Here is a 25355-nt window from a genome sequence, read left to right on the forward strand (position 1 = left end):
AATAGGTCATTCTGAACAATCACAGGCCATTAGAGACTTTGTTTGAAGATTACAGTGAGAGCGACTCCAAATTTCCGAGCTTAAAGCCATTTAATTAACCACAATGTACTGTTTTCAATATTATCCGGTGCATTCAATGGATATAAAGTAAGTGATTAACCCCTGGAGTATCGAAAATGTATTTTCTGAGAAATAGCAGTCACAAACTTCAAAATCCAAGATGGTGGCTGTCATATGAGACCTCTTCACTACATTCTGATAAATAGCATTAACAAACTTCAACTACCAAAATAGAAAATGGGGACCTGGTGGCCATCTTGTTGACTAATAGGTTCCAAAATGCAATATGCATAACTAGTGTCCTAGGAGAAGCTGTATATGTAATTTGAGAAAGATATCCTCAATACTTGCTGAGAATTAGCAACAACAAGAATAGTTAATGGACTGAACGACAGACGATGAAGGTAGGCTAAAAATCTAGGATGTCAACAGTCATTTGTTTTTGAAACATAAATAAAAAGATTTTATTAATTGATTATCTAAGTTTTATTGCACAAAGAGTTCATTCTATAACAAATATTAACTGTAATATACATCTGTGATGATTGTATTAATGGTATGGTACATTGAAATAAAATTATCATCTCTTATCATTTTGTCCTATAAAATATCCATTTAAAAAAATTACCATCGCTATCATATTGTTCCATATATTACCCATTTATAAGTTATCATTTTGTTCTATAAAATACCCATTTGTAAGATTACCATTGCTATCATTTTGTTCCATAAATTACCCATTTATATGTATTTGGAAGAAAATTACTAGAGGAATAAGGTCAGGATTTAAAAGTGGAATCAATAAGTTTGAGAGAAAAACCAGCTGATTATTTAGGAAAAACAATATTGCCAGCCCGAGCTATTGGTAGTAGTTGTAGCTGGTACTCCAAGGGTAGATTCTCCTCTATCAGCACTGCCAGAGACTTTCTCTCATTGATCAAGCGTTGTCTGAAATACAAATAAAGATTGAGGAGTCCTACGTAATATTTGAAAACATTTACAGTCAGTGGTGAATTGAAAGCATAAACCCCTTTGATTTCAACCAAAGGCTATTCAACTTTATTTCTCAATAAATTGACTCATTGAGTATGTGGCATCCAATTTGGAGCTGTGCAGATGAATATATGATGGTCTGCATCAGAAACTGTTATTGTTTTCTTTTTCAGTACCAATAGTATGATCGACAAACATGCATCAAAATAGGTTGGACACATAAATATATATGTACACACGTAAAAATGTTTACTACCGTATCTCTTTGGACAATGCTTCCATACATGGGTATGATAAATATACAATGTACAGTTTTGAACATTCCAATAACGTCACAATGTTGTTATGTCAGGATGTGACAGCAGTACCGTGTTGTTTACAAGGTCTACTAGATGTATATATCCTACTTGTTTTTGTAACATTTTTGTTGCATGCAAATGGATAGATATGGCAGGACAATAAAAGTCTTTGAGTTGGATAGGTAAACCAAAATGACATATTACTAGTAACACGGCAATACATTGTATTCTGTCTATATGGTGATCACTCAAGACAACTTATAACCTTACCCTACCTATAAGTTAAGGTGTTCAAAATATTAATGAAACTAAATCCTTGTGTTGTGTAGCTTTTATGATATGTATCATGTGTGTTTGTACATGTTTCTCAACCAATGTGCCATTCATTTAATAACCTCCAGAATCTAGAAATAACATGTTTCAATACGGAACCATTCTAACATCTGTGTATTCTTAGCATTAATTTTAGACCTGAATTGATCATAGAATTCAAGTGATTGCAATGTGGAAGAAACTCCCTGTTCATCACACCTCTTTGATGCGGGTGGTTTGAACCGAAAGCCATGTCACAATTATTTTTATTAAATATCCTGCCACGTGATAAATTGTGTAAGCATACATAATCATACTATGTAAACGCTAAAAATCAAACTGATTTGCACTGTTGAGTTTTTAAGATCATATAAATAAAATATTGCTTTGCAGTTATCCTTTGATAGAACCACCAGAAAGATTAATAGAATCTTACATGGGTCTGTGAAGTGGACAGGGATATCTCAACCCGAATAAAAGATTTTGGCCGTCAACCCTCGGGTTGACGGCCAAAATCTTTCACGAGGGGTTGAGATATCCCTGTCTACTTCATAGAACCATGTTTGATTCTTTTTCTCCCATACTTAGAAGAAAAAATGATGAAATTTACTTGGTTTTCAGCTTTTTCATCGCGCCATTATCGCAGGAACGTCGTTATGCGTCAAAATTTATGACGTCATCTACAATGCACGCTGCAGTTACGCGCATGTATTGATGACGTCACGTTATTATCTAGCGCGTGTGATCTGTCTTACACCCCCCTGTGTAAGATAGAGATATCTTTTCCCTAGCAACCACGGGATATCCCTGTGAAGTATGGGAGAAACTTTAATCCTTTATTATCTTAGGCCAAACAAAATTAATTCTTAGTTTCTCAGGCCCCGCCGCATCGACATTTACCCCCGCACCAACGTTTTTATGCGCCATAACTTAAAAATTAAAATCGAGACCGCCGCATCGAACGCACCCCAAATTTCCATTCGAACTCGCCCGAAATTTCCATTCGAAAACGCACCCGGAAATTGGCTCCAATCTTTCATTTCCGGTAAAAAATGGCTGCCGATGTCAGCATTTGCTCAAAACGCAATGTTTCCTCCCAGGATTATGTATTTTCAACTGGTTTTCTTTGGATATAGTGACGATTGAGATATTTAAAAGCGGTTCTTAAAGACTGAGTAAGAATTTACATTTTCTACACGTGTTTTCATTGATTTTCATGTCCTTCAAGTGAGAAAAAAATAAAATGGTATCTGCCGCATTTGTTTTCAGAGAAATAAAAAATAAAAAATATTCCCGCCGCCCGCACTGACTTTTTAAAAAAGTGGCCTGAGAAACTAACAATTAATTTTTTTTGGCCTTAGGTAACAATTGCAATGGCTTATGCTTGAAATGAAGTGATTTTCTTAGTCTCTAAGTCTAAAAAGAAATGTTGTTTGCAAACTGTGTGAATCCGCATAGCGCATTTTCACAAAAACTTGCAAACAAAATTTATTTCATAACCCAATGAAAGTAAAAATATAGTACCTTCAATGCTTATAATTATTTTTTCAGGCTACTTTATGAAATGAAATACGTTTACCACGTGCGATTCCATTGATTTTTGCAAGGGATTATTTTTGTCAAAGCAATACACAATGTAAATGTTTCTATTGTGACGTCACAATAACGTCCGCGCCAATATTCCCGGATTCTTTTTCATTGTGGAATGCAGAAAATGAATAGGCCAATCAGAAAGCCAGAAACAAAGAAAAAATAATTATAAAGTTATTGATTACAAACCTTCTCATCAGAAGCTCTACATCACACTCGTCTATAGTCTTCCGGCCAGCATGGCCACAGTAAGCTTCCAAGTCAGCTGGTATTTGTCTGAAGAACTTCTCTGTGCTGAAACAACAAACAATTGTCTTATTTGGTGTAATTATTACAAAATTGTCATATACATGGTATCGTACAGACCCAGGTCTCTAAGTCACTTGATCACTCTAAAGTCTGGTACTGACTGATCATGAGGCATTTATATACACAACATACATTCTCTTTTCTCCTTCTTTTATCTATCATTGTTCCTCTCCTTCATTCTACATCTCAATTTCCTATATGTACTCAATACATTGTACTAATAAACATTTAATAGACTAAACTTATAAAACTGTACTTAAAACAAACAAAAACTAAATACATTTTTTCTCTCTCAATATTTACTGTTTACACAGTACCTACATTATATTTCCAGTCACAAACGGTACCGATTAACAATCAACATTAAACGCAAAACTACTACGGTAACCATTTCAATAAACAAATGAAATGTTATGATAAACCAGAAGTACCTTTATCATAATCACAGACACGAACTGACGGTAAATAAATTACGGTTCGTGATGTTCTGGATTACAAATGAAGGTGTTTGTTCAGTATTCTGAAAATATGTAAAAAAAAAAATTGACTTTGACCTTTAAATCTAAAAATCCAATATATCAATATGACCTTTGAACCCTTGACCTAAACCCTGTCAGTCAAGTCCTTAAACAGTTGTGAGCAACTTTGCTTCAGTGTTATAACAAAATGTTTATCAGTTGTGAAACTTCCATTTTTTTTCTCAATTGCTAAATCCAATGTGAGCCACTGAGCAGCCATTTTGAATCTGGTTAATCCAAAATGTTACATAGCATCTCTAGATAACATGGGAAATCATCCTACCAAGTTTGAGAGCAATAGTCTACTTCTTCCTATCATATAATTGTATAACAAGAGATCCCAGAGAGACCTTGGCACCCACCAAAGAATGATCCATGTTTGACAATTGAAAGAAAGAATGATCTTTTCTCTACTTTTCAAACTTTTACCAGCTACTACATATTAAACTTGAGGAAGATCTTTTCAGTACTTTCAGAGATATATAGCAGTAACAAACTTCAATTATCAAAATCCAAGATGGCTATAGCTACCTGTCGGTCATCTTCTTCACCAATCAGTCCCAAAACGAAATATGTTTAACTATAGGGCCCTATAGGGGAACCTACATGTATAATTTGAGACAGATTGCTTCAGTACTTTCTCAGAAATAGCAGTAACCAACATCAACTATCGAAATCCAAGTTGGCTGCCTGGCGGCCATTTTGTTGACCGATCTGTCCTTAAATATAATATGCACAGCTAGCTAGGGCCCTAGGGGAACCTACAAACGAAATTTTTGAGAATTATCCCTTCAGTGCTTTCTAAGAAATAATGCTTTCTAAGAAATAACGATAACAAGAATTGTTAACAGACGGACGGAAGGACAGACCACAGGCCACAGACGAAAACAATTTGAAAAGCCACCCATTAGATGATGGTTGGCTAAATAAAAAAAAAGTGTTTCCTTTGCTAAAACTGATAAATTCTATATGGTAATTGACATGTTGTGTGACATATTGCGAACAGAATATGCATTTGCTTAAAGGGACATGAACCTTAAATAAGTTGTTCTGTATGCTTAGATATGGTTTTCAGATGTTTATTGAATATTTTATTACAATGATTGGTTATCTAAAACGACAGGAAAACGTGGGGAATACCTACCTCAAAAATGATAAAAAGAGACCGTCATATTTTATTTTTGGAACACAAAATGAAAGCTGGCCAAGAGCGAGGTTATAATTAACAAGAAACTTGCTGACATGACAAGGAATATTTGTTTTCCACATTTTAAGATTATTTTCTAATTTATGATGGTTAACAAATGAAGTTTAAGCCACATTTGTTATAAAACAATTTGTATTTAGCGTAAGAATTATAAGTCGAAAGTCAAACGAGACTTTTCATTCGACAGGGCACCACGAAGTGAGGTTCCTGACTTATTGCACATATGTACATCACGCAAGTATAAAGTGGGGAGTTGCTCCCGTCCCTTGCATTTCAGCGATCCATTTAAATTTACCCACTTTCCAAATCGCGCACGTAACTGACTCTTGACGTATACTGTTTTCTATCAGAATTCGTTTTGTGTTCGCTTCACCCACGTTTTTGACCCTTCATTTTGATTACATTTGTGCAGTGCATTGTGGGAGGTCACTAAAGTTTAACACTACTATACTATTGTTACGAAATTCGACCGGGCCCATTCAAAATACAAAAAAATGGAATTTCCATTATAATTATTCTATTCGACACATTTGCACAATAACTGATATATATTACTTAGTAAGGTATCTGACACGTCTTAAATATATATTTTACTCAAATTCACATGGTTTATTTAGGTTTATGTCCGTTTAATACACTATGAACACACCATTGTATTTTTTCTTCTTCTGAATATCATCAATTCCATAATAAAATTATTGATAAAACTTTATTATACACTCTAAAACAAAGCAAACAAAAAATGGATGCTTGGATATATACACATAATAACATATTTATTGACATTATATCTATAACATTATATTTGATCTAGGACAACATATACATCTTATTCATAATGTTGACCTGCACTACAACTTTGATTACGGCGTAAATTGTTTGTCTCCCCTTTACCAGACTGTATTGGGTAGGAAGGTAGGTACTATTATCAATATAAAATGATAAACAATTCAAAATTCAATTCATTTTGAAAGTAAATAAACAATTTTAATGCCAGAAATGATAAAATATTTTTGATATGGAAAATGCCAATTAAATATATTGGATAGGGGGTGATTTGGAAGGGTAGGTCGGAAAGGGGAAAAACCCAACATTATTATTTATGACAAAAGACCATATGCCTTGTAAAGGTATTAGCCAACTATTATGGCTAACACCTGTGAAATACAACATATAAGCCACATATTATAACTAATAATTATATAAAGTCGCTTACACATTAATGAGCTCCGGGAGGACATCTGGGGACACTTTCATCTTACAGAAATGGCTGAACACTTTCTTCATCACACTCACAGGTAAAGGTACTGTTGGTCTTTCTTTTCTTTTCCTCTGTGGATTTTTTACAAGTCTCTCCCTTGGTTTTACCCTACAAAAATTGAATTTTCATCCAAAAATTGATATGTCTACAACACTATTGTAACCAGCTTTATGTGGTGAGTGAAAACAACAGTTTCATTAGGGGAATTTAGTTTTCTTAATATGTACCACTAATACCAGTAAAACAAGGGTGTGTGCATGCATAGCCTTGTCACAGGGATATGAGAATTAGTTACAGTTTATATAATCATGGTGCCCATAAACTATTTTTAGATGTTTTAGGGGTCTAGGTCAACAATTGGTAAAAGTCATACTCTACATTGTACTATACACGTAAAGGGTGGGAAGCTCCCTGACACAAAACTTCTACCCAGCCTAGCTTTAGCAGCTAAAAAATCACATTCCTTGTATATCTTCACAAAAACGGTTACTACTGTACATGTTGGAAAGATTGATTATTTTCCTTTCCAAATCATCCTACACAAAATACAAGGTGCCATCACTAAGAAGATAGCACCCTCATTTCAACAAAAATAACAAGCAAATGTTCTCGATTGGGGAATTGAAAATCATCATACCATTTTCTCATTCACTATGTATGAGAGAGAACTCAACTGCAATCTCAATGCTGACCTAAGTGAAAACTTAATATATATATGCTCCCTTTGGGAAACCTCGTCATTTACCTTTGACATAACCCACACAACAGCCTTACAGAGCCAACCCAAGAGACAATGGCATGATGAATTTCAAAAGTTTGATCGGCCCAAATTTTTGCTTAAACCTGGATAGACATGATATAACATCAGTAAAATATGAAAAGAAAATGTTCATCAAAAATTACCAAGCGAATGTGATGGACTTACAGTGCTGTAGATTTTCTAGCATCTTTGAGCACCTCATTTATCGGCTGGAGTGGATGAGTGGAGTTTATGTTCTTCAGAATGTCAGTTGGGGGCTGAATGTCCGAACCCTGTCTATTGCTTGGTGTATATAGGTGAGGGGTCTTTGCAAGTCGGTAGTTTTCAGTCACATCTTCGGTCTCCTTTATAGATCAAACACATGAAGATAAAAACAGACTGCTAGTTTGATTACTGTCAAAATGGTCTTAAGAGACCTTCCAATTTAGATTGAAAAATACGTCACACATAACAGTTGGTCACCCTTTTCGAAAGGATTATAATTATCATGGCCAGTAATACATGTATACGTATCAGTATGGGACAATTAGTTTGATGTATGTACAAAAATAATCAAAACAATAGGAAATGATTAAATATATATCACACAATTTAACACTTCTTCAACTCTTTTAATTATGTATTTTTATACACTTTCATTTTTCATTGATCAAATTAAAAAAAAAAAATTGCTATTTCGAGAGATAAAAATTATATCTATAGCAAAACTTTATACATCCTCGATACTCCAGGGATTCCGATCACTTACGATCTCTACACCCCTGGACTATCTCATAGTAAAACTGGAGGCAACAGAATAGAACAGGTAATTTAGTCATACGATGTACATCAAAAGAGCCGTATAACGGTACACTGTGGTTGACTGTGTGGCTTTGATGTTAGGCGTCGCTCTCTCTGTAATCTTCAAAGGAAATATTTACTAGCCTGTGATTGGTCAAATGTTTTCCGCTGAGCTGCCTTCAATTTCATTATGAGATAGTCCAGGGGTGTAGAGATCATAAGTGAACGAAACCCCTGGAATATCGAGGATGAACTTTATACTACCACTTATATTACCTACAAATATAAAGAGATAACATAATAAAAAACAATAGATCGTAGAGGGATCTTGGCATCCAGCAAACAATTATTAATGTCTGACAATTGAAAAAAGGATATTTTCTCTGCGTATGGCTACCTGCAGTCAGCCATTTTGTTGACTAATTATAAACAGTCCTAAAATACAATGCACAGAATGCAATATGCACAACTAGGGCCCTATATATATCTAGGGGATCATATATTCAATTTGAGACAGATCCTTTCAGTACTTTCTGAGAAGTATCCAAACTCACAGCTTGATGGCGATCTTATTGACTGATCAATCCCAAACCGCAATATACACAACAAGGGCCCTAGGGGAACCTACATTGTACAATGTACATATGAATTTGTGACAGATCCCTTCACTGAGAAATAGTGATAACAGACTTCAACAATCAAAATCCAAGATGGTGGCCCGTCAGTCATCTTGTTGATCAATCCATTCTAAAATGCGATATGCATAAATAGGGTCCTAAATGAAACCTTCAAATGAAATTTATGACAAATCCCTTCAGTAGTTTCTAAAAAAATATCAAATTTTCGGCCTGTCAGCGATCTTTTTAACCGATCGATCCCAAAATGCAATATGCACAACTAGGGTCCTAGCAGAACCTACATATAAAATTGGAGAAAGATTCCTTAAAGATGCTCCACCGCCGACAGAGTATAAAGGGTATTCATCATTTGAACAATAATTGGTGTTTAATCGTGTATATATATGTCTAGTTAACACAAAAAACAATGTAAAATAATTTGTTTAGCATTTGGTGCATGCGTAATCAGTACTTCATTCCATATAGGATATAGTGTCATTTAATTTTTTCGGGATGCAATTAATTATTTTTGATATTTTTAACTTGAAGTAAAATTAGAAGCTCAAACTTTTCAAAGGTGGTAATAGTGTAAAGTAAGTAACTTTTGTAACTGAAGAAAAATACTAAATCGTCTGCTTCTGTTTTTGATAGTGAAAAAATACCATTTGTCAGCGGTGGAGCATCTTTAAGTAGGTTCTGAGAAAAAGTGGTAACAACCTTAAACTATATATATCAAAATCCAAAATGTTGGCCTGTCGGCCATCTTCTTGACCGATCATTCCCAAAATGTTATATATGCACAACTTGAACTAGTGTTATAGGGGAACATATATATGAAGTGTGAGACAGATCCCTTCAGTAGGTTTTGAGAAAGAGTGATAACAAGAATTGATGGAAGGACCACAGATGACAGGCGATTTGAATAGCCTAATGCTATATATATACCATCTAATGATTGTAGGCTAAAACACATTAAGAAACCCAGAGGACCTATATTGCTCACCTAGGTTTTAGTAATTATCACAAATACTGTTACCATTAGAAATAGCAACCTTGACCCCACGATTTGTTAAATTTTGAATCCCCACCAAATAACGATGCTATCAGGTACCATGCAATTTTGAGCGTTATTCAATGCAAAGTTTCAGAGTATTTGTTTCATGACTGGTAAATAGTCAAAATTACTTTATTTACATTTATATAGAGAGTCAGGTAACAAAATAAGTTATTTATATGTCTTGGATATCACCAGATTTACCCCTTTTGGCCCTGCCCCTCAGGTCCCTGATGCATCAGCTCTACTACTTGTACAATTCTAAATCCCCACCCTATAAGAATGCTCTATATATATTATAATAGGAGACAGTGTTTTCCAATGTTTAGTTTCAGAGAAATTGTTTACCAGTAAATCAAAATAGCTAAATTGACCCTTTTGGCACTGCCTCCTCAGTCTGTGACATTTATATTATTCGCTGGTAGTCATTTGGACTAGCATACCCCAAAATTTTACTAGTCCGACTATTTAATCACTAGTTCAAATGAAATATACAGCAGTTTTGCTTCAGCACATCAGTCATGATCAGTTTTAATTTTTACCCAAATTAGAAGATGGATGTGTTCTTGAATGCAAATTCTCACAAAATGATGCATCTGGACAGAAACAGTTGCATACAGAATGCACTCAAAATGTGTCAAAAAATGCAATTGCCCATGCCACTACTCTTGTAAATATAGTATTTACTGATTTTAATCGATTGAGGAGCCATTAGTCCAATTGGACTAGTTCATTACAATTGGCACTAGTCTGGCCATAAAATTATATAATTACTGGTCATGCGCATCGGACTAGTGCATAAAGTCGCAGACTGCCTCCTGCCCTACCAATTGTCCGATTTTGAATCCACACTCCATAAGGATGCTACCAATGCAATATAAAAGATAAAACTCCTGACCAATGACCTAACACCTGATTCCAAAAGAAGTTAAGTAAGCTTACCTCATTTGTATCCTCCTCAGACTCTATGTTGATATCTCTACTTATTAGGTTTTCTTGCTCTACCGAGGGACTCTCTTCACTAAGAATAAAATCTACTCCATCCTTTCCCTCCTCACCCTCTTCCTCAATCACTTGGTCAATTGGTTCCCTCTCTCTGTCAATGCTAGCAGCACTTTTACCATTATCAGAGATGTTTATCTCTCCTTGTCCATCTTCACTTTCTTCACTCACAACACCTCTTTCAGGACCAAATGTATTAATTTCTCCTTCCCCATCTACCCCTTCTTCATCTTCAACACCTGTAGAATTATTGACCTCCTCCTTTTCCTCGTTGGAGATATGCCCTTCTACATGCTCCATTTGCTTGGTTGTAAGTCCTCTATCACCTTGATCTATCACCTCTGTCACCACTAAACTGGTTGACTTTTCCAACATTTCATTTCTGTAGCTAATTCTACTGGAATCTACTGCCTCCATGGTGGATAAATTTTCGGGTCCAGATTGATAAAAATCAGTTCCACCAACTTCAGCGCTGGTATTAACATTATTCTGCATGTTCTGCTCTTTCATCATATTATCTCTAAACTCTACGTCTTCGTCAATTTCATTGTTTGTCTCAGTCCTGTCTTCTGACTGTATTTGTTTCAAGGTTGACGACTTGGGTGAACTGAATTCAACTTCCTGGCTGCCCACCTGGGATTCTGTCTGGTCTTTCTCTAAAGTTATCAAACATTTACACATAAATAAACATGCATGTATCTGATAGTTGTGTGCTTGCAAAAACGTACCAAAAACAGCATGCACACACCATATAGACATCATTCAACATCTGTGCGATGTGCGACATTATCACACATTTGTAAGCTTGATATGGCACATATCGCATATTTTGGAAGGTTGGATTGCATGATTATAAAGTCGAATCTGTCTTAAGTGACCATTCAAAGGAAATCTTTTAATAAAGAGTGGTATAATATGCATCAATTACATGAATTTGAAAGTATGTCATTTTTTTGTCTATTTTTGGGCTTCGTCACAGGTGACCTAATAATGAGACTATTCTTTCATATGCTACACAATGAATATGATTTTGTATGATTCTTAGGACTTTTTTCCCACAAAATATGGATTATTTCACACTACCTCTCCCTACATCTGGTTACCAGACAGTTACTTTGTATCACAAAACAACAGTTCACCTGTAGTGGTGGTATCAGGCAGAGCTGTTCTGAAGTCAAACATCTGTGTAGATGGAGAAATCTTTGATCTTGTACTTTTCCTCACTGGGCGTTGGTTCCGTTTATCGTAAGTAACTTCTGCTTCATCACCAGAACTGAAATAATACAAACAGTAATGATTCTAAGGAGCTAAACTTTCAATGAAGACTAAGGTTTCATGCTCCTTAGTCATTTGTCTTACAAAAGTATACAGCGAAACACATGACCAGGTGCCTGCCATATACTGATTTTATTTTAGATCAATATGCTACAAGACTCCTTTATTTTGCTGAGTGAAGAATAAAATATTCCAGCACTAGCAGAACAGAGGGGTTATTTGTCTCATTGGTACAGTATTTCCTAATATGGTATAGTCAGGTATGTACATTCGGCGTGTTATTTTGTATTAGGTAATCAGTTTTTAGCTGGTTAGCACAGCTTTATTCACTTTCTAGCTGCCATTTGTACACTTAACACCATGTGTTAAATACTTTTGTAAGTATGTCATTTTATCCATGCATATGTGCATGTGATCAAGGCCTCAAAACAGCACCATTCTCAATCCTGGCCTAGAATCTACAAGATCTTTGACGTCTGTTAGCATAGATAATTTATTTAACCCACAGAATATCTAGTTAGGTCTTTTTAATATTTTGTACCAAAAGTAAATTTATTAATTTTTTTTTAATTTTTAAGAAATTCTGGTTGCATTAGTGAAACCGCTGTTGAAAATGTATGTTTACATTCAGTTCTTTAAATTAGCGGTAGGTCACAATCAAAAGATTGTCCAATCTCTGATTGCATAGTGTCTGCTTCTAAAATAAGATAATATGATACCAGATTTAATGATAGATTTAGCTGATGAAAAGCTAACATATCTATTGTTGAATTTTCCAACATTGATTACATATGGATTGTTTTGGATGCAGAAGAATATGTAATCACACCCACATGCTGTGACACAGCGGCTGGCTTTTAATGCTTGCTGTGATACTTCATAACTGGCCTGTCCAAGCCAGCGTTAAGCACATGATATTGTTTACAGGTACGTTATTTAACGATTCAATCCGCTGACTAAATATCAACCGAATGTTTATTTTAATGTCAAATTTAACAAATATCTGTATCTAGATTGAACTTAACAAACATTAGCAATTTTTTCCACGTGTTACCATCAGGTATCAGCGGCATAGCTACCATAGTATCAAAAACGCAACTGTGTCAACATCAATCAATTCTCAAACAAATGCAAGAGGCCCATGGGCCTTAACAGTCACCTGAGTTCAGATACAGTGAAACAAAGACATGTAAACATTTATATTGGCCTCTCAGGCAAATGAAGTCAGTTGGTGATGATATCAATTCGAACTTTTAATCTATGAGTTATTTGATTCCATTATATATGTTATATTTCCTATGAAAATCGAGTAAATAATGCTCAAAAATGTAAACTGAATAGATTTTAAATTTGACTCCCTTCCCATAGGAAAATCTGAGACCCAAGCGCCATGAAATTCAAACTTTGTAAATGGCTTTAAGACTTAGATTTTTAATCTATGAAGAGTAGAGTGTAAAACCGATTACCTCTTGAAACCAAATGTGATGTACGGAATGAATAGCTCTTTATTAATAGTGATTAAAACTTCCTAATACTGATCCCTTCGATTTCCGAATACCAGACCAATTTTGAGATCAGAATGGTCAAAATACACTTCTGAAAACCGGCCTTACCTGTGCAACGCCAATAGCTTAAGTATGAGTATGGAGTCACTTTACAAGTCTATACTGAACTTGAGTCTGGTAACAGATGTATGGAGTCCCTTTACAAGTCTATACTGACCTTGAGTCTGGTAACAGATGTATGGAGTCACTTTACAAGTCTATACTAAACTTGAGTCTGGTAACAGATGTATGGGGTCACTTTACAAGTCTATACTGACCTTGAGTCTGGTAACAGATGTATGGAGTCACTTTACAAGTCTATACTGACCTTGAGTCTGGTAACAGATGTATGGAGTCACTTTACAAGTCTATACTGACCTTGAGTCTGGTAACAGATGTATGGGGTCACTTTACAAGTCTATACTGACCTTGAGTCTGGTAGCAGATGTATGGGGTCACTTTACAAGTCTATACTGACCTTGAGTCTGGTAGCAGATGTATGGGGTCACTTTACATGTCTATACTGACCTTGAGTTTGGTAACAGATGTATGGAGTCACTTTACAAGTCTATACTGACCTTGAGTCTGGTAACAGATGTATGGAGTCACTTTACAAGTCTATACTGACCTTGAGTATGGTAACAGATGTATTGGGTCACTTTACAAGTCTATACTGAACTTGAGTTTGGTAACAGATGTATGGGGTCACTTTACAAGTCTATACTGACCTTGAGTCTGGTAATAGATGTATGGAGTCACTCTACATGTCTATACTGACCTTGAGTCTGGTAACAGATGTATGGAGTCACTTTACAAGTCTATACTGACCTTGAGTCTGGTAACAGATGTATGGGGTCACTTTACAAGTCTATACTGACCTTGAGTATGGTAACAGATGTATGGGGTCACTTTACAAGTCTATACTGACCTTGAGTCTGGTAACAGATGTATGGAGTCACTTTACAAGTCTATACTGACCTTGAGTCTGGTAACAGATGTATGGAGTCACTTTACAAGTCTATAATGACCTTGAGTCTGGTAACAGATGTATGGAGTCACTTTACAAGTCTATAATGACCTTGAGTCTGGTAACAGATGTATGGGGTCACTTTACAAGTCTATACTGACCTTGAGTCTGGTAACAGATGTATAGAGTCACTTTACAAGTCTATACTGACCTTGAGTCTGGTAACAGATGTATGGGGTCACTTTACAAGTCTATACTGACCTTGAGTATGGTAACAGATGTATGGGGTCACTTTACAAGTCTATACTGAACTTGAGTCTGGTAACAGATGTATGGGGTCACTTTACAAGTCTATACTGACCTTGAGTCTGGTAACAGATGTATGGAGTCACTTTACAAGTCTATACTGACCTTGAGTCTGGTAACAGATGTATGGGGTCACTTTACAAGTCTATACTGAACTTGAGTCTGGTAACAGATGTATGGCCTCATGGGTACCTTCCACTACTTTAGGGATGCTGGAGTCTATACTAACCTTGAGTCTGGTAACAGATGTATGGCGTCATGGATACCTTCCACTACTTTAGGGGTGCTGGAGTCTATACTAACCTTGAGTCTGGTAACAGATGTATGGAGTCACTTTACAAGTCTATACTGAACTTGAGTCTGGTAACAGATGTATGGAGTCCCTTTACAAGTCTATACTGACCTTGAGTCTGGTAACAGATGTATGGAGTCACTTTACAAGTCTATACTAAACTTGAGTCTGGTAACAGAGGTATGGGGTCACTTTACAAGTCTATACTGACCTTGAGTCTGGTAACAGATGTATGGAGTCACTTTACAAGTCTATACTGACCTTGAGTCTGGTAACAGATGTATGGGGTCACTTTACAAGTCTATACTGACCTTGAGTCTGGTAACAGATGTATGGAGTCACTTTACAAGTCTATACTGACCTTGAGTCTGGTAACAGATGTATGGGGTCACTTTACCTTGAGTCTGGTAACAGATGTATGGAGTCCCTTTACAAGTCTATACTGACTGATTGAGTCTGGTAACAGATGTATTGGGTCACTTTACAAGTCTATACTGACCTTGAGTCTGGTAACAGATGTATGGGGTCACTTTACAAAACTATACTGACCTTGAGTTTGGTAACAGATGTATGGAGTCACTTTACAAGTCTATACTGACCTTGAGTCTGGTAACAGATGTATGGGGTCACTTTACAAGTCTATACTGACCTTGAGTCTGGTAACAGATGTATGGAGTCACTTTACAAGTCTATACTGACCTTGAGTCTGGTAACAGATGTATGGAGTCACTTTACAAGTCTATACTGACCTTGAGTCTGGTAACAGATGTATGGGGTCACTTTACAAGTCTATACTGACCTTGAGTCTGGTAGCAGATGTATGGGGTCACTTTACAAGTCTATACTGACCTTGAGTCTGGTAGCAGATGTATGGGGTCACTTTACATGTCTATACTGACCTTGAGTTTGGTAACAGATGTATGGAGTCACTTTACAAGTCTATACTGACCTTGAGTCTGGTAACAGATGTATGGAGTCACTTTACAAGTCTATACTGACCTTGAGTATGGTAACAGATGTATTGGGTCACTTTACAAGTCTATACTGAACTTGAGTTTGGTAACAGATGTATGGGGTCACTTTACAAGTCTATACTGACCTTGAGTCTGGTAATAGATGTATGGAGTCACTCTACATGTCTATACTGACCTTGAGTCTGGTAACAGATGTATGGAGTCACTTTACAAGTCTATATTATTACTGACCTTGAGTCTGGTAACAGATGTATGGGGTCACTTTACAAGTCTATACTGACCTTGAGTATGGTAACAGATGTATGGGGTCACTTTACAAGTCTATACTTACCTTGAGTCTGGTAACAGATGTATGGGGTCACTTTACAAGTCTATCCTGACCTTGAGCCTGGTAACAGATGTATGGAGTCACTTTACAAGTCTATACTGACCTTGAGTCTGGTAACAGATGTATGGGGTCACTTTACAAGTCTATACTGACCTTGAGTCTGGTAACAGATGTATGGGGTCACTTTACAAGTCTATACTGACCTTGAGTCTGGTAACAGATGTATAGGGTCACTTTACAAGTCTATACTGACCTTGAGTCTGGTAACAGATGTATGGGGTCACTTTACAAGTCTATACTGACCTTGAGTATGGTAACAGATGTATGGGGTCACTTTACAAGTCTATACTGAACTTGAGTCTGGTAACAGATGTATGGGGTCACTTTACAAGTCTATACTGACCTTGAGTCTGGTAACAGATGTATGGAGTCACTTTACAAGTCTATACTGACCTTGAGTCTGGTAACAGATGTATGGAGTCACTTTACAAGTCTATAATGACCTTGAGTCTGGTAACAGATGTATGGCTTCATGGATACCTTCCACTACTTTAGGGGTGCTGGAGTCTATACTAACCTTGAGTCTGGTAACAGATGTATGGCGTCATGGATACCTTCCACTACTTTAGGGGCGCTGGAGTCTATACTAACCTTGAGTCTGGTAACAGATGTATGGCGTCATGGCACCTGCCACTACTTTAGGGGCGCTGGAGTCTATACTAACCTTGAGTCTGGTAACAGATGTATGGCGTCATGGATACCTTCCACTACTTTAGGGGTGCTGGAGTCTATACTAACCTTGAGTCTGGTAACAGATGTATGGCGTCATGGATACCTTCCACTACTTTAGGGGTGCTGGAGTCTATACTAACCTTGAGTCTGGTAACAGATGTATGGCGTCATGGATACCTTCCACTTACTTTAGGGGCGCTGGAGTCTATACTAACTTGAGTCTGGTAACAGATGTATGGCGTCATGGATACCTTCCACTACTTTAGGGGTGCTGGAGTCTATACTAACCTTGAGTCTGGTAACAGATGTATGGCGTCATGGATACCTTCCACTACTTTAGGGGTGCTGGAGTCTATACTAACCTTGAGTCTGGTAACAGATGTATGGCGTCATGGATACCTTCCACTACTTTAGGGGTGCTGGCTGGAGTCTATACTAACCTTGAGTCTGGTAACAGATGTATGGCGTCATGGATAGCTTCTACTACTTTAGGGGTGCTGGAGTCTATACTAACCTTGAGTCTGGTAACAGATGTATGGCGTCACTTTACATGTCTATACTGACCTTGAGTTTGGTAACAGATGTATGGAGTCACTTTACAAGTCTATACTGACCTTGAGTCTGGTAACAGATGTATGGAGTAACTTTACAAGTCTATACTGACCTTGAGTCTGGTTGCAGATGTATGGGGTCACTTTACAAGTCTATACTGACCTTGAGTCTGGTAACAGATGTATAGGGGTCACTTTACAAGTCTATACTGACCTTGAGTATGGTAACAGATGTATTGGGGTCACTTTAACAAGTCTATACTGAAATTGAGTTTGGTAACAGATGTATGGGGTCACTTTACAAGTCTATACTGAACTTGAGTCTGGTAACAGATGTATGGAGTCACTTTACAAGTCTATACTGACCTTGAGTCTGGTAACAGATGTATGGAGTCACTTTACAAGTCTATACTGACCTTGAGTCTGGTAATAGATGTATGGAGTCACTACTGTTATACTATGAGTCTGTAATGGGGTCACTTTACAAGTCTATACTGACCTTGAGTCTGGTAACAGATGTATGGGGTCACTTTACAAGTCTATACTGACCTTGAGTCTGGTAACAGATGTATGGGGTCACTTTACAAGTCTATACTGACCTTGAGTCTGGTAACAGATGTATGGGGTCACTTTACAAGTCTATACTGAACTTGAGTCTGGTAACAGATGTATGGGGTCACTTTACAGTCTATACTGACCTTGAGTCTGGTAAAGATGTATGGGGTCACTTTACAAGTCTATATTGACCTTGAGTCTGGTAACAGATGTATGGGGTCACTTTACAAGTCTATACTGACCTTGAGTCTGGTAACAGATGTATGGGGTCACTTTACAAGTCTATACTGACCTTGAGTCTGGTAACAGATGTATGGGTCACTTTACAAGTCTATACTGACCTTGAGTCTGGTATTACAGATGCTTGTGGTAACAGATGTATGGGGTCACACTTTACAAGTCTATACTGACCTTGAGTCTGGTAACAGATGTATGGGGTCACTTTACAAGTCTATACTGACCTTGAGTCTGGTAACAGATGTATGGGGTCACTTTACAAGTCTATACTGACCTTGAGTCTGGTAACAGATGTATGGGGTCACTTTACAAGTCTATACTGACCTTGAGTCTGGTAACAGATGTATGGGGTCACTTTACAAGTCTATACTGACCTTGAGTCTGGTAACAGATGTATGGGGTCACTTTACAAGTCTATACTGACCTTGAGTCTGGTAACAGATGTATGGGGTCACTTTACAAGTCTATACTGACCTTGAGTCTGGTAACAGATGTATGGGGTCACTTTACAAGTCTATACTGACCTTGAGTCTGGTAACAGATGTATGGGGTCACTTTACAAGTCTATACTGACCTTGAGTCTGGTAACAGATGTATGGGGGTCACTTTAACAAGTCTATACTGACCTTGAGTCTGGTATGACGAACAGATGTCACTTTACAATGTCTATATGGATTCTGGTCAGATGTATTACTTTACAAGTCTATACTGACCTTGAGTTCTGGTAACAGATGTATGGAGTCACTTTACATGTCTATACTGACCTGTCCACTCCTTTAGGGGCGCTGGAGTCTATACTAACCTCGAGGGTAAAAGATGTATGGGGTCAATGGAAACCTTTAAGATGTATGAGTCTGGGGTCATGGATACCTTCCACTACAAGTCTATACTGACCTTGAGTCTGGTAACAGATGTATGGGGTCACTTTACAAGTCTATACTGACCTTGAGTCTGGTAACAGATGTATGGGGTCACTTTACAAGTAACCTTATAACTGACCTTGAGTAGTTGTAACAGATGTATGGATACCTTCACTTTACAAGTCTATATGACCTTGAGTCTGGTAACAGATGTTATGGCGTTCCGGATTATCGCGGGTCCACTGTATACATAAAGATTTAAATATAGATCACTGAAACTGTACATAAAACTTCCTTGGTACCAGTTAAAAACATGTCTATAAAGATCTAAATATAGATCACTGAAATTGTACACACAACGTTTCCAACAAACCTAGGAGACATAGGGAGAAGGTGGATGGATTCACTAGTCGGAATGGCAGGTAAAGACTTCCTACTTGAACGACGAGTTTGTGGTCGAGTGTAAGGTGTCTCTTCCTCACCTGAAATATTTAAATAAGTCATCTAATAGTATCTTTCTTCAGCATCAATTCCCAGGGTATCAAAATAATGAAACAATGCAATTATTTAAAAGAGCCCTTTTCATTCCAATAATTACTTAGTGCTAAAGTGTTTTCTCTATACAAATCAATAATTTCAAGTATTGATGTGAAGGTGAACAATATTTCCATTTATTTCTGAAGTTCTCATATTTGTAAAAAGTATCCCCCTGTTATTCCATCACATTTTGTCCAGTGCTAATTTTGGTGGTATAACAGGGGTGGTGGTACAACAGATTTTACAATATTTGGATCCCAATCAGGATATATCATGGCTGCTTCCATCCATTTAGTAATTTTACGACCTAGATACAAATGTATAAATGATGAATACCATATTTGCTATAATTAGTACCAAGGGCAGTTTTAAAATTGTAATGAAGACAGTGTTTTTGAGAACCAAAATGTAGGTTGGGAACGAAATAAAAAAAACTCTGAAAAAGTCAGCCATATTTTAATTCTTTTTTTTTTGTACTCCTATACCTTATATTTTACTGTAGCCATCACGCTTCAATTCGGCTTCACAGACCCGATTTGAAGTGTGATGGCTACAGTAAAATATAAGTCGGAAGGGGCAAATAATCAGGAAATCTTAATTTTTGTGGTAAAATTTCAAGATTTTTTTCTAAAAGTGTAATTAATTCAGGAAAACGTAACAGCCTAATTTCGGCATGAAAAACGTAATTATTACGCACAAAACATAATAGTTGGCAATTCTGTTACTGTAACAGAAACTTTCTTATTAGATGACAATTTTCTATCAAATTTAAGGAAAAATTTGACATGTATGCTAATTTGCAGCTTAAACAATTGTAGAATGGAGAAGATTGTCATTTTTATTTATATATTGCCAGTATTGGAGATTAGATTACCGGGTATGATTTTTTTTTTACCGTTTTTAACAAAACTAAAACGTTATTCCCTAATTATAAATGATACACAAACCTTGTTCTATAAGCATAGCAATGTTGGTTCTTGGAGTAAAGTTTTCACTCCCTGTCGCTGCAGGTAGGGATCGCCGACGCCTTGTTTTCGCAGTTGATAAAAGTTCTGTCTTCGCATTGGTCATATATGTTTCAATCTGACAGGTAATATAAAATCATGCATATGTATATAATTAGCAACTGTTTCACAGTAGTAAACCTACTGTTCCTATACCTTATATTTTACTGTAGCCATCACGCTTCAATTCGGCTTCACAGACCCGATTTGAAGCGTGATGGCTACAGTAAAATATAAGTAGGAAAGGGCAAATAATCAGGAAATCTAAATTTTTGTTGTAAAATTTCAAGATTTTTTTCTAAAAGCGTAACTACTTCAGGAAAACTTAACAGCCTAATTTCGTCATGAAAAATGTAATTTATTACGTACGCACAAAACATAATAGTTGGCAGTTCTGTTACTGTAACAGAAACTTTCTTATTAGATGACAATTTTCTATCAAATCTAAGGAAAAATTTGACATGTATGCTAAATTGCAGCTTAACAATTTCAGAATGGAGAAATTGTCATTTTCATTAAATATATTGCCAGTATTGGAGATTAGATTACCGGTATGCCAAAGTCACGCACGTTAAACAAATAAACAACATAACCACTGAGAAGGTGATAAAATCATTTTTTAGGCAAGACAATTCACCTAATAAGGTAAACACACTACTGTCAGAGCGATTTGAGCAGTTCTAGACAAAAGTTGCATTACTCTACGAGCAAGGGACAGGGTTCGGCATACCAGAAGTTCGACCACAATGTGTAATGGTGGACAGCGAGCGAGTTTGAACATCTACACACATGTACACAACCATGGGCTTTTCAGATATATCACAGTAAAACAGACGTTTTTTTTTCCGATTTATGTACACATCTAATGTTCTCTTAGACCGAATTGTCCCTTTAAGTTTCACAGATTTAAATTGAGTGGACATATCTTTAAATGTGCAAGAATTGTATTTGACTTGTATTTGTAACGAAATGATGTAAATTAATGGAGATCAACTTTCGCGAATTTACCTTGATCGCGAAATTAATGAAAATAAATTGCACGCGAAAGAAAGTTGGCTTACATGTACAGTATTTGTCAATACATCTTAAAGATGCTCATTGCCAAAAGAGTATAAATGATATTCCTCATTTGAACAATAATTGGTGTTTAATCCTGTTTATATATGTCTAATTAACATTAAAAACAATATAAAATCATTTATTTTGTTTTTGGTGCATGCGCAATCAGTACTTTATTCCATATAGGACATATATATAATGACAAAGATTTTTTTGAGGATGCAATTAATTTTTTTTTATTTTTCTATCTTGACGTACAGTTAGAAGCTCTAACTTTTCAATGTTGATAATGGTGTACATGTAAAGTAAGATGCCTGTGTAACTGTAGAAAAATACTAATTTATCTGCTCCTGGTTTTTGATAGAGAAAAAATACCATTTGTCAGCGGAGGAGCATCTTCAAGGTTTTAGCACCTGTTTAAACTAATGATATTTTTCATGCCTATATATCACTTCTTAGGTGTACTTGAACATAATATAAGTTGATAAAAAAATGTGTCTGCATTTTGGCGAAATATCCAAACCAAGAGGACCATGGGCCTAACAGTCACCTGATGATATATTCTGATATGGAGTGAAAAGAAGCCAAATATAAAAACTGTAATACATTGGCCCGTCAGGCTTTTGAAGCCAGTCAGTGATTTTATAAATTTGACATTTTCATCTATGAAAAATATTTGATATAACAAATATGACGATACTTCTCAAAATAGATATTCACATCAATATGCTACTGATTACTGACTGCCATATGCATTTTTCCATATTTTGTGCGTTATGAATTTGACAAATTCACATACCACCTGATACCCAATAATGTTTTTGCAGGACTAGTATATCCGGTCCAGTGTTGATGGAACATAATGTTAAATGTTTGTAATCTTTCTGCTGAAATGATGTTAGCATGGGATATCATCTTTTGACACCATTCATCATCAGAAGAAACAATAGTCTTGCGCAAGTCATCGGGTATCATGTGGTACATGAATTATTCCCATTAATTACAATAATTGCTGTACATTATTGTTTAGGTGATAACTAAAACACGTTATTTAATTAAACAAAAGTATCAACAATCTTGTGGTGATGGACGTCATCTTATACCCTTTTATATTTTATATTCTGTACATTGTAACCTCGTCTTTTGCCATCGATATAAATTTACTTACATTATCCTTGTTTATAAGAAACTTTATTTTTTGCTTGGGAAAGGTTGGGGGTCTTTAAATAATATACATGTAATGCAATGATTAAAATTGTAGACGATAGACAACCATAGAAATATGTTCAGTGTCTGATATTTGACCAAGTACATACATGTATAGTATAGATCAAGCTAATTCAAAATTTAATGAACAAACTTTAACTTGTAGAACTTCAAAAAAACAATGCTACTGGCCCAATACCCTAAAAAACTTTTATAGAAAATAAAGAGGCCCAAGGGCCTTAACGGTCCTCTGACTATCTTGGTAACAGTCGTATAGGAAATTAATTAGATATGGTGTCATGGTAGCCATCTTCAATTTTGGATGAACATGAGATGTAGCAATACTTTGTCTAGATCATTTCAGGCAAGTTTCAGCCAAATCGCAAAGGTATAACTTGAGAAGAATTTTAAAATGTGATTTCAATATGGCCACGTACTGTGGTAACCATTTGGATTTTGAATCAATCCGAAAAATAACAACATTATATCCGACCATGTCAGGATCATTTCAGACAAGTTTAAGCTAAATCACACTGGTAGAACTGGAGAAGAAATTCTAAATGTGTTTTCAAGATGGCGGCAGTGCACTGTGTCTGTGCATGACAGACAGCAGACAACGACATACGAAACATGATGACAATAGGTCATCCTGACCCTTGGGGTAAGATGATTGCATATTTTTGTGTGGGGCAAGCAAATATGAAACCCACTTCAATTTTTGATTCGATGGGTATGCTTACCATAGCCCGGGGTGTTTTATCCGACAGCTGTGAGGGTTTTGATTCGATGGGTATGCTTACCATAGCCCGGGGTGTTTTATCCGACAGCTGTGAGGGTTTTGTCTTTGTGGCTGACCGAGTTCTATACACAGGGGATGGCATCTTGGTGGGAGTACGGACAAGAGCATGTTTCCATCTTTTTGGTACTTCAGTTTGGTGAGTCTGAGCAGTCTGCATGAAACCCTCTATGAGGGTCTTGGGAGTTTCCTCCATAGCTTTTCTGATAATTGAAAACACATATACAAGAGAATCTATTCCAAATTTGCATATTACAGAGTTATCTGCATTTGCGGATAGGTATTGATTGTGACGTCAGGTGTTTGCAATTGTAACGTCATACTTTTCTGAGAAAACAATATGAATTGCACTAACAAAACAATGACGTAGCAATTGACACCTACCTGCAAGGGAACTAACTCTGTAATATGCAAAGACGGAATAAATTAAAAAGTAATATAATAATAAAACAAAAGGCCCAAAGGTCTGAACATGTACAGACATCTGATAACATTGGAAGTTAATTAGATATGGTGGCATGTTTGATTTGGGAACAATCCAAAATGTAACAACAATTTGTCAAGACCATGTCAGGAACATTTCGGGCAAGTTTTGTCCAAATTGCACTGGTAGAACCTGATAAGTTCAAAATGTGCTTTCAAGATGGCAGCTCTGCATGCGGTAGCCATCTTAAATTTCAAATCAAACCAAAAATAACATCACTTGGATAGAACCATGTCAGGATCATTTCAGGCAAGTTTTAGCCACATCACACTGAGAATAAGTTCAAAATGTGTTTTCATGACGGAGTCTGAGGAGGCAATCTCAAATTTTGGTTGACCTTGAAAATATAAACACTTGGTCGAGACCATGCCATGTCAGGATCATTTCTGGCAAGTTTAAGCCAATTAAATTGCACTGGTAGAACTTGAGATGAAGTCAAAATATAAACACTTGGTCGAGACCATGCCATGTCAGGATCATTTCTGGCAAGTTTAAGCCTATTAAATTGCACTGGTAGAACTTGAGATGAAGTTCAAAATATGTTTTAAAGATGGTGGTCATCCTTGATTTCAAATCAACCCGAAAAATAACTACACTTTGATAGGACCATATCAGTATCATGTCAGGCAAGTTTCAGTCAAATCGCACATGTAGAGCACAGTTCCTATAATGATGATCAATATTTAAGATAGGTCACATGTAATGTACATGCATATGGATGTAAATAGACGTTACCTATCTTATATTTAATATATCATCAATAGGAACAAGGTCCTGTGGGTAGATCAGAGCTTGAAAGGAAGTTCAAAATGTGTTTTTCAGATGGCAACTGTGACAGCCATCTTGGATTCCGGATCAACCTGAAAATGATACACTTGGCCAGGAA

The 25355-nt window shown here is 36.4% G+C and overlaps 1 protein-coding gene across 1 annotated transcript; it reads right to left on the reverse strand.

Moving 5' to 3' along the window:
• Positions 1-533: 533 nt before the first annotated feature.
• On the reverse strand, positions 534-24189 carry LOC138316583 (uncharacterized). The gene is made up of 13 exons (XM_069258263.1): positions 23990-24189; positions 20868-21003; positions 19757-19865; positions 17621-17701; positions 17247-17327; positions 17026-17106; positions 15084-15164; positions 11902-12035; positions 10703-11418; positions 7475-7653; positions 6505-6657; positions 3444-3548; positions 534-1008 (listed from the first exon to the last, which is right to left on the reverse strand). Exons 1-13 carry the CDS (start codon positions 24179-24181, stop codon positions 888-890), a joined length of 2169 nt encoding a protein of 722 aa, XP_069114364.1. The 5' UTR covers positions 24182-24189; the 3' UTR covers positions 534-887.
• Between the last annotated feature and the right edge of the window lie 1166 nt (positions 24190-25355).

Source organism: Argopecten irradians, chromosome 2 (assembly GCF_041381155.1).
Source record: "Argopecten irradians isolate NY chromosome 2, Ai_NY, whole genome shotgun sequence".
NCBI classification, from domain to species: Eukaryota; Metazoa; Mollusca; class Bivalvia; order Pectinida; family Pectinidae; genus Argopecten; species Argopecten irradians.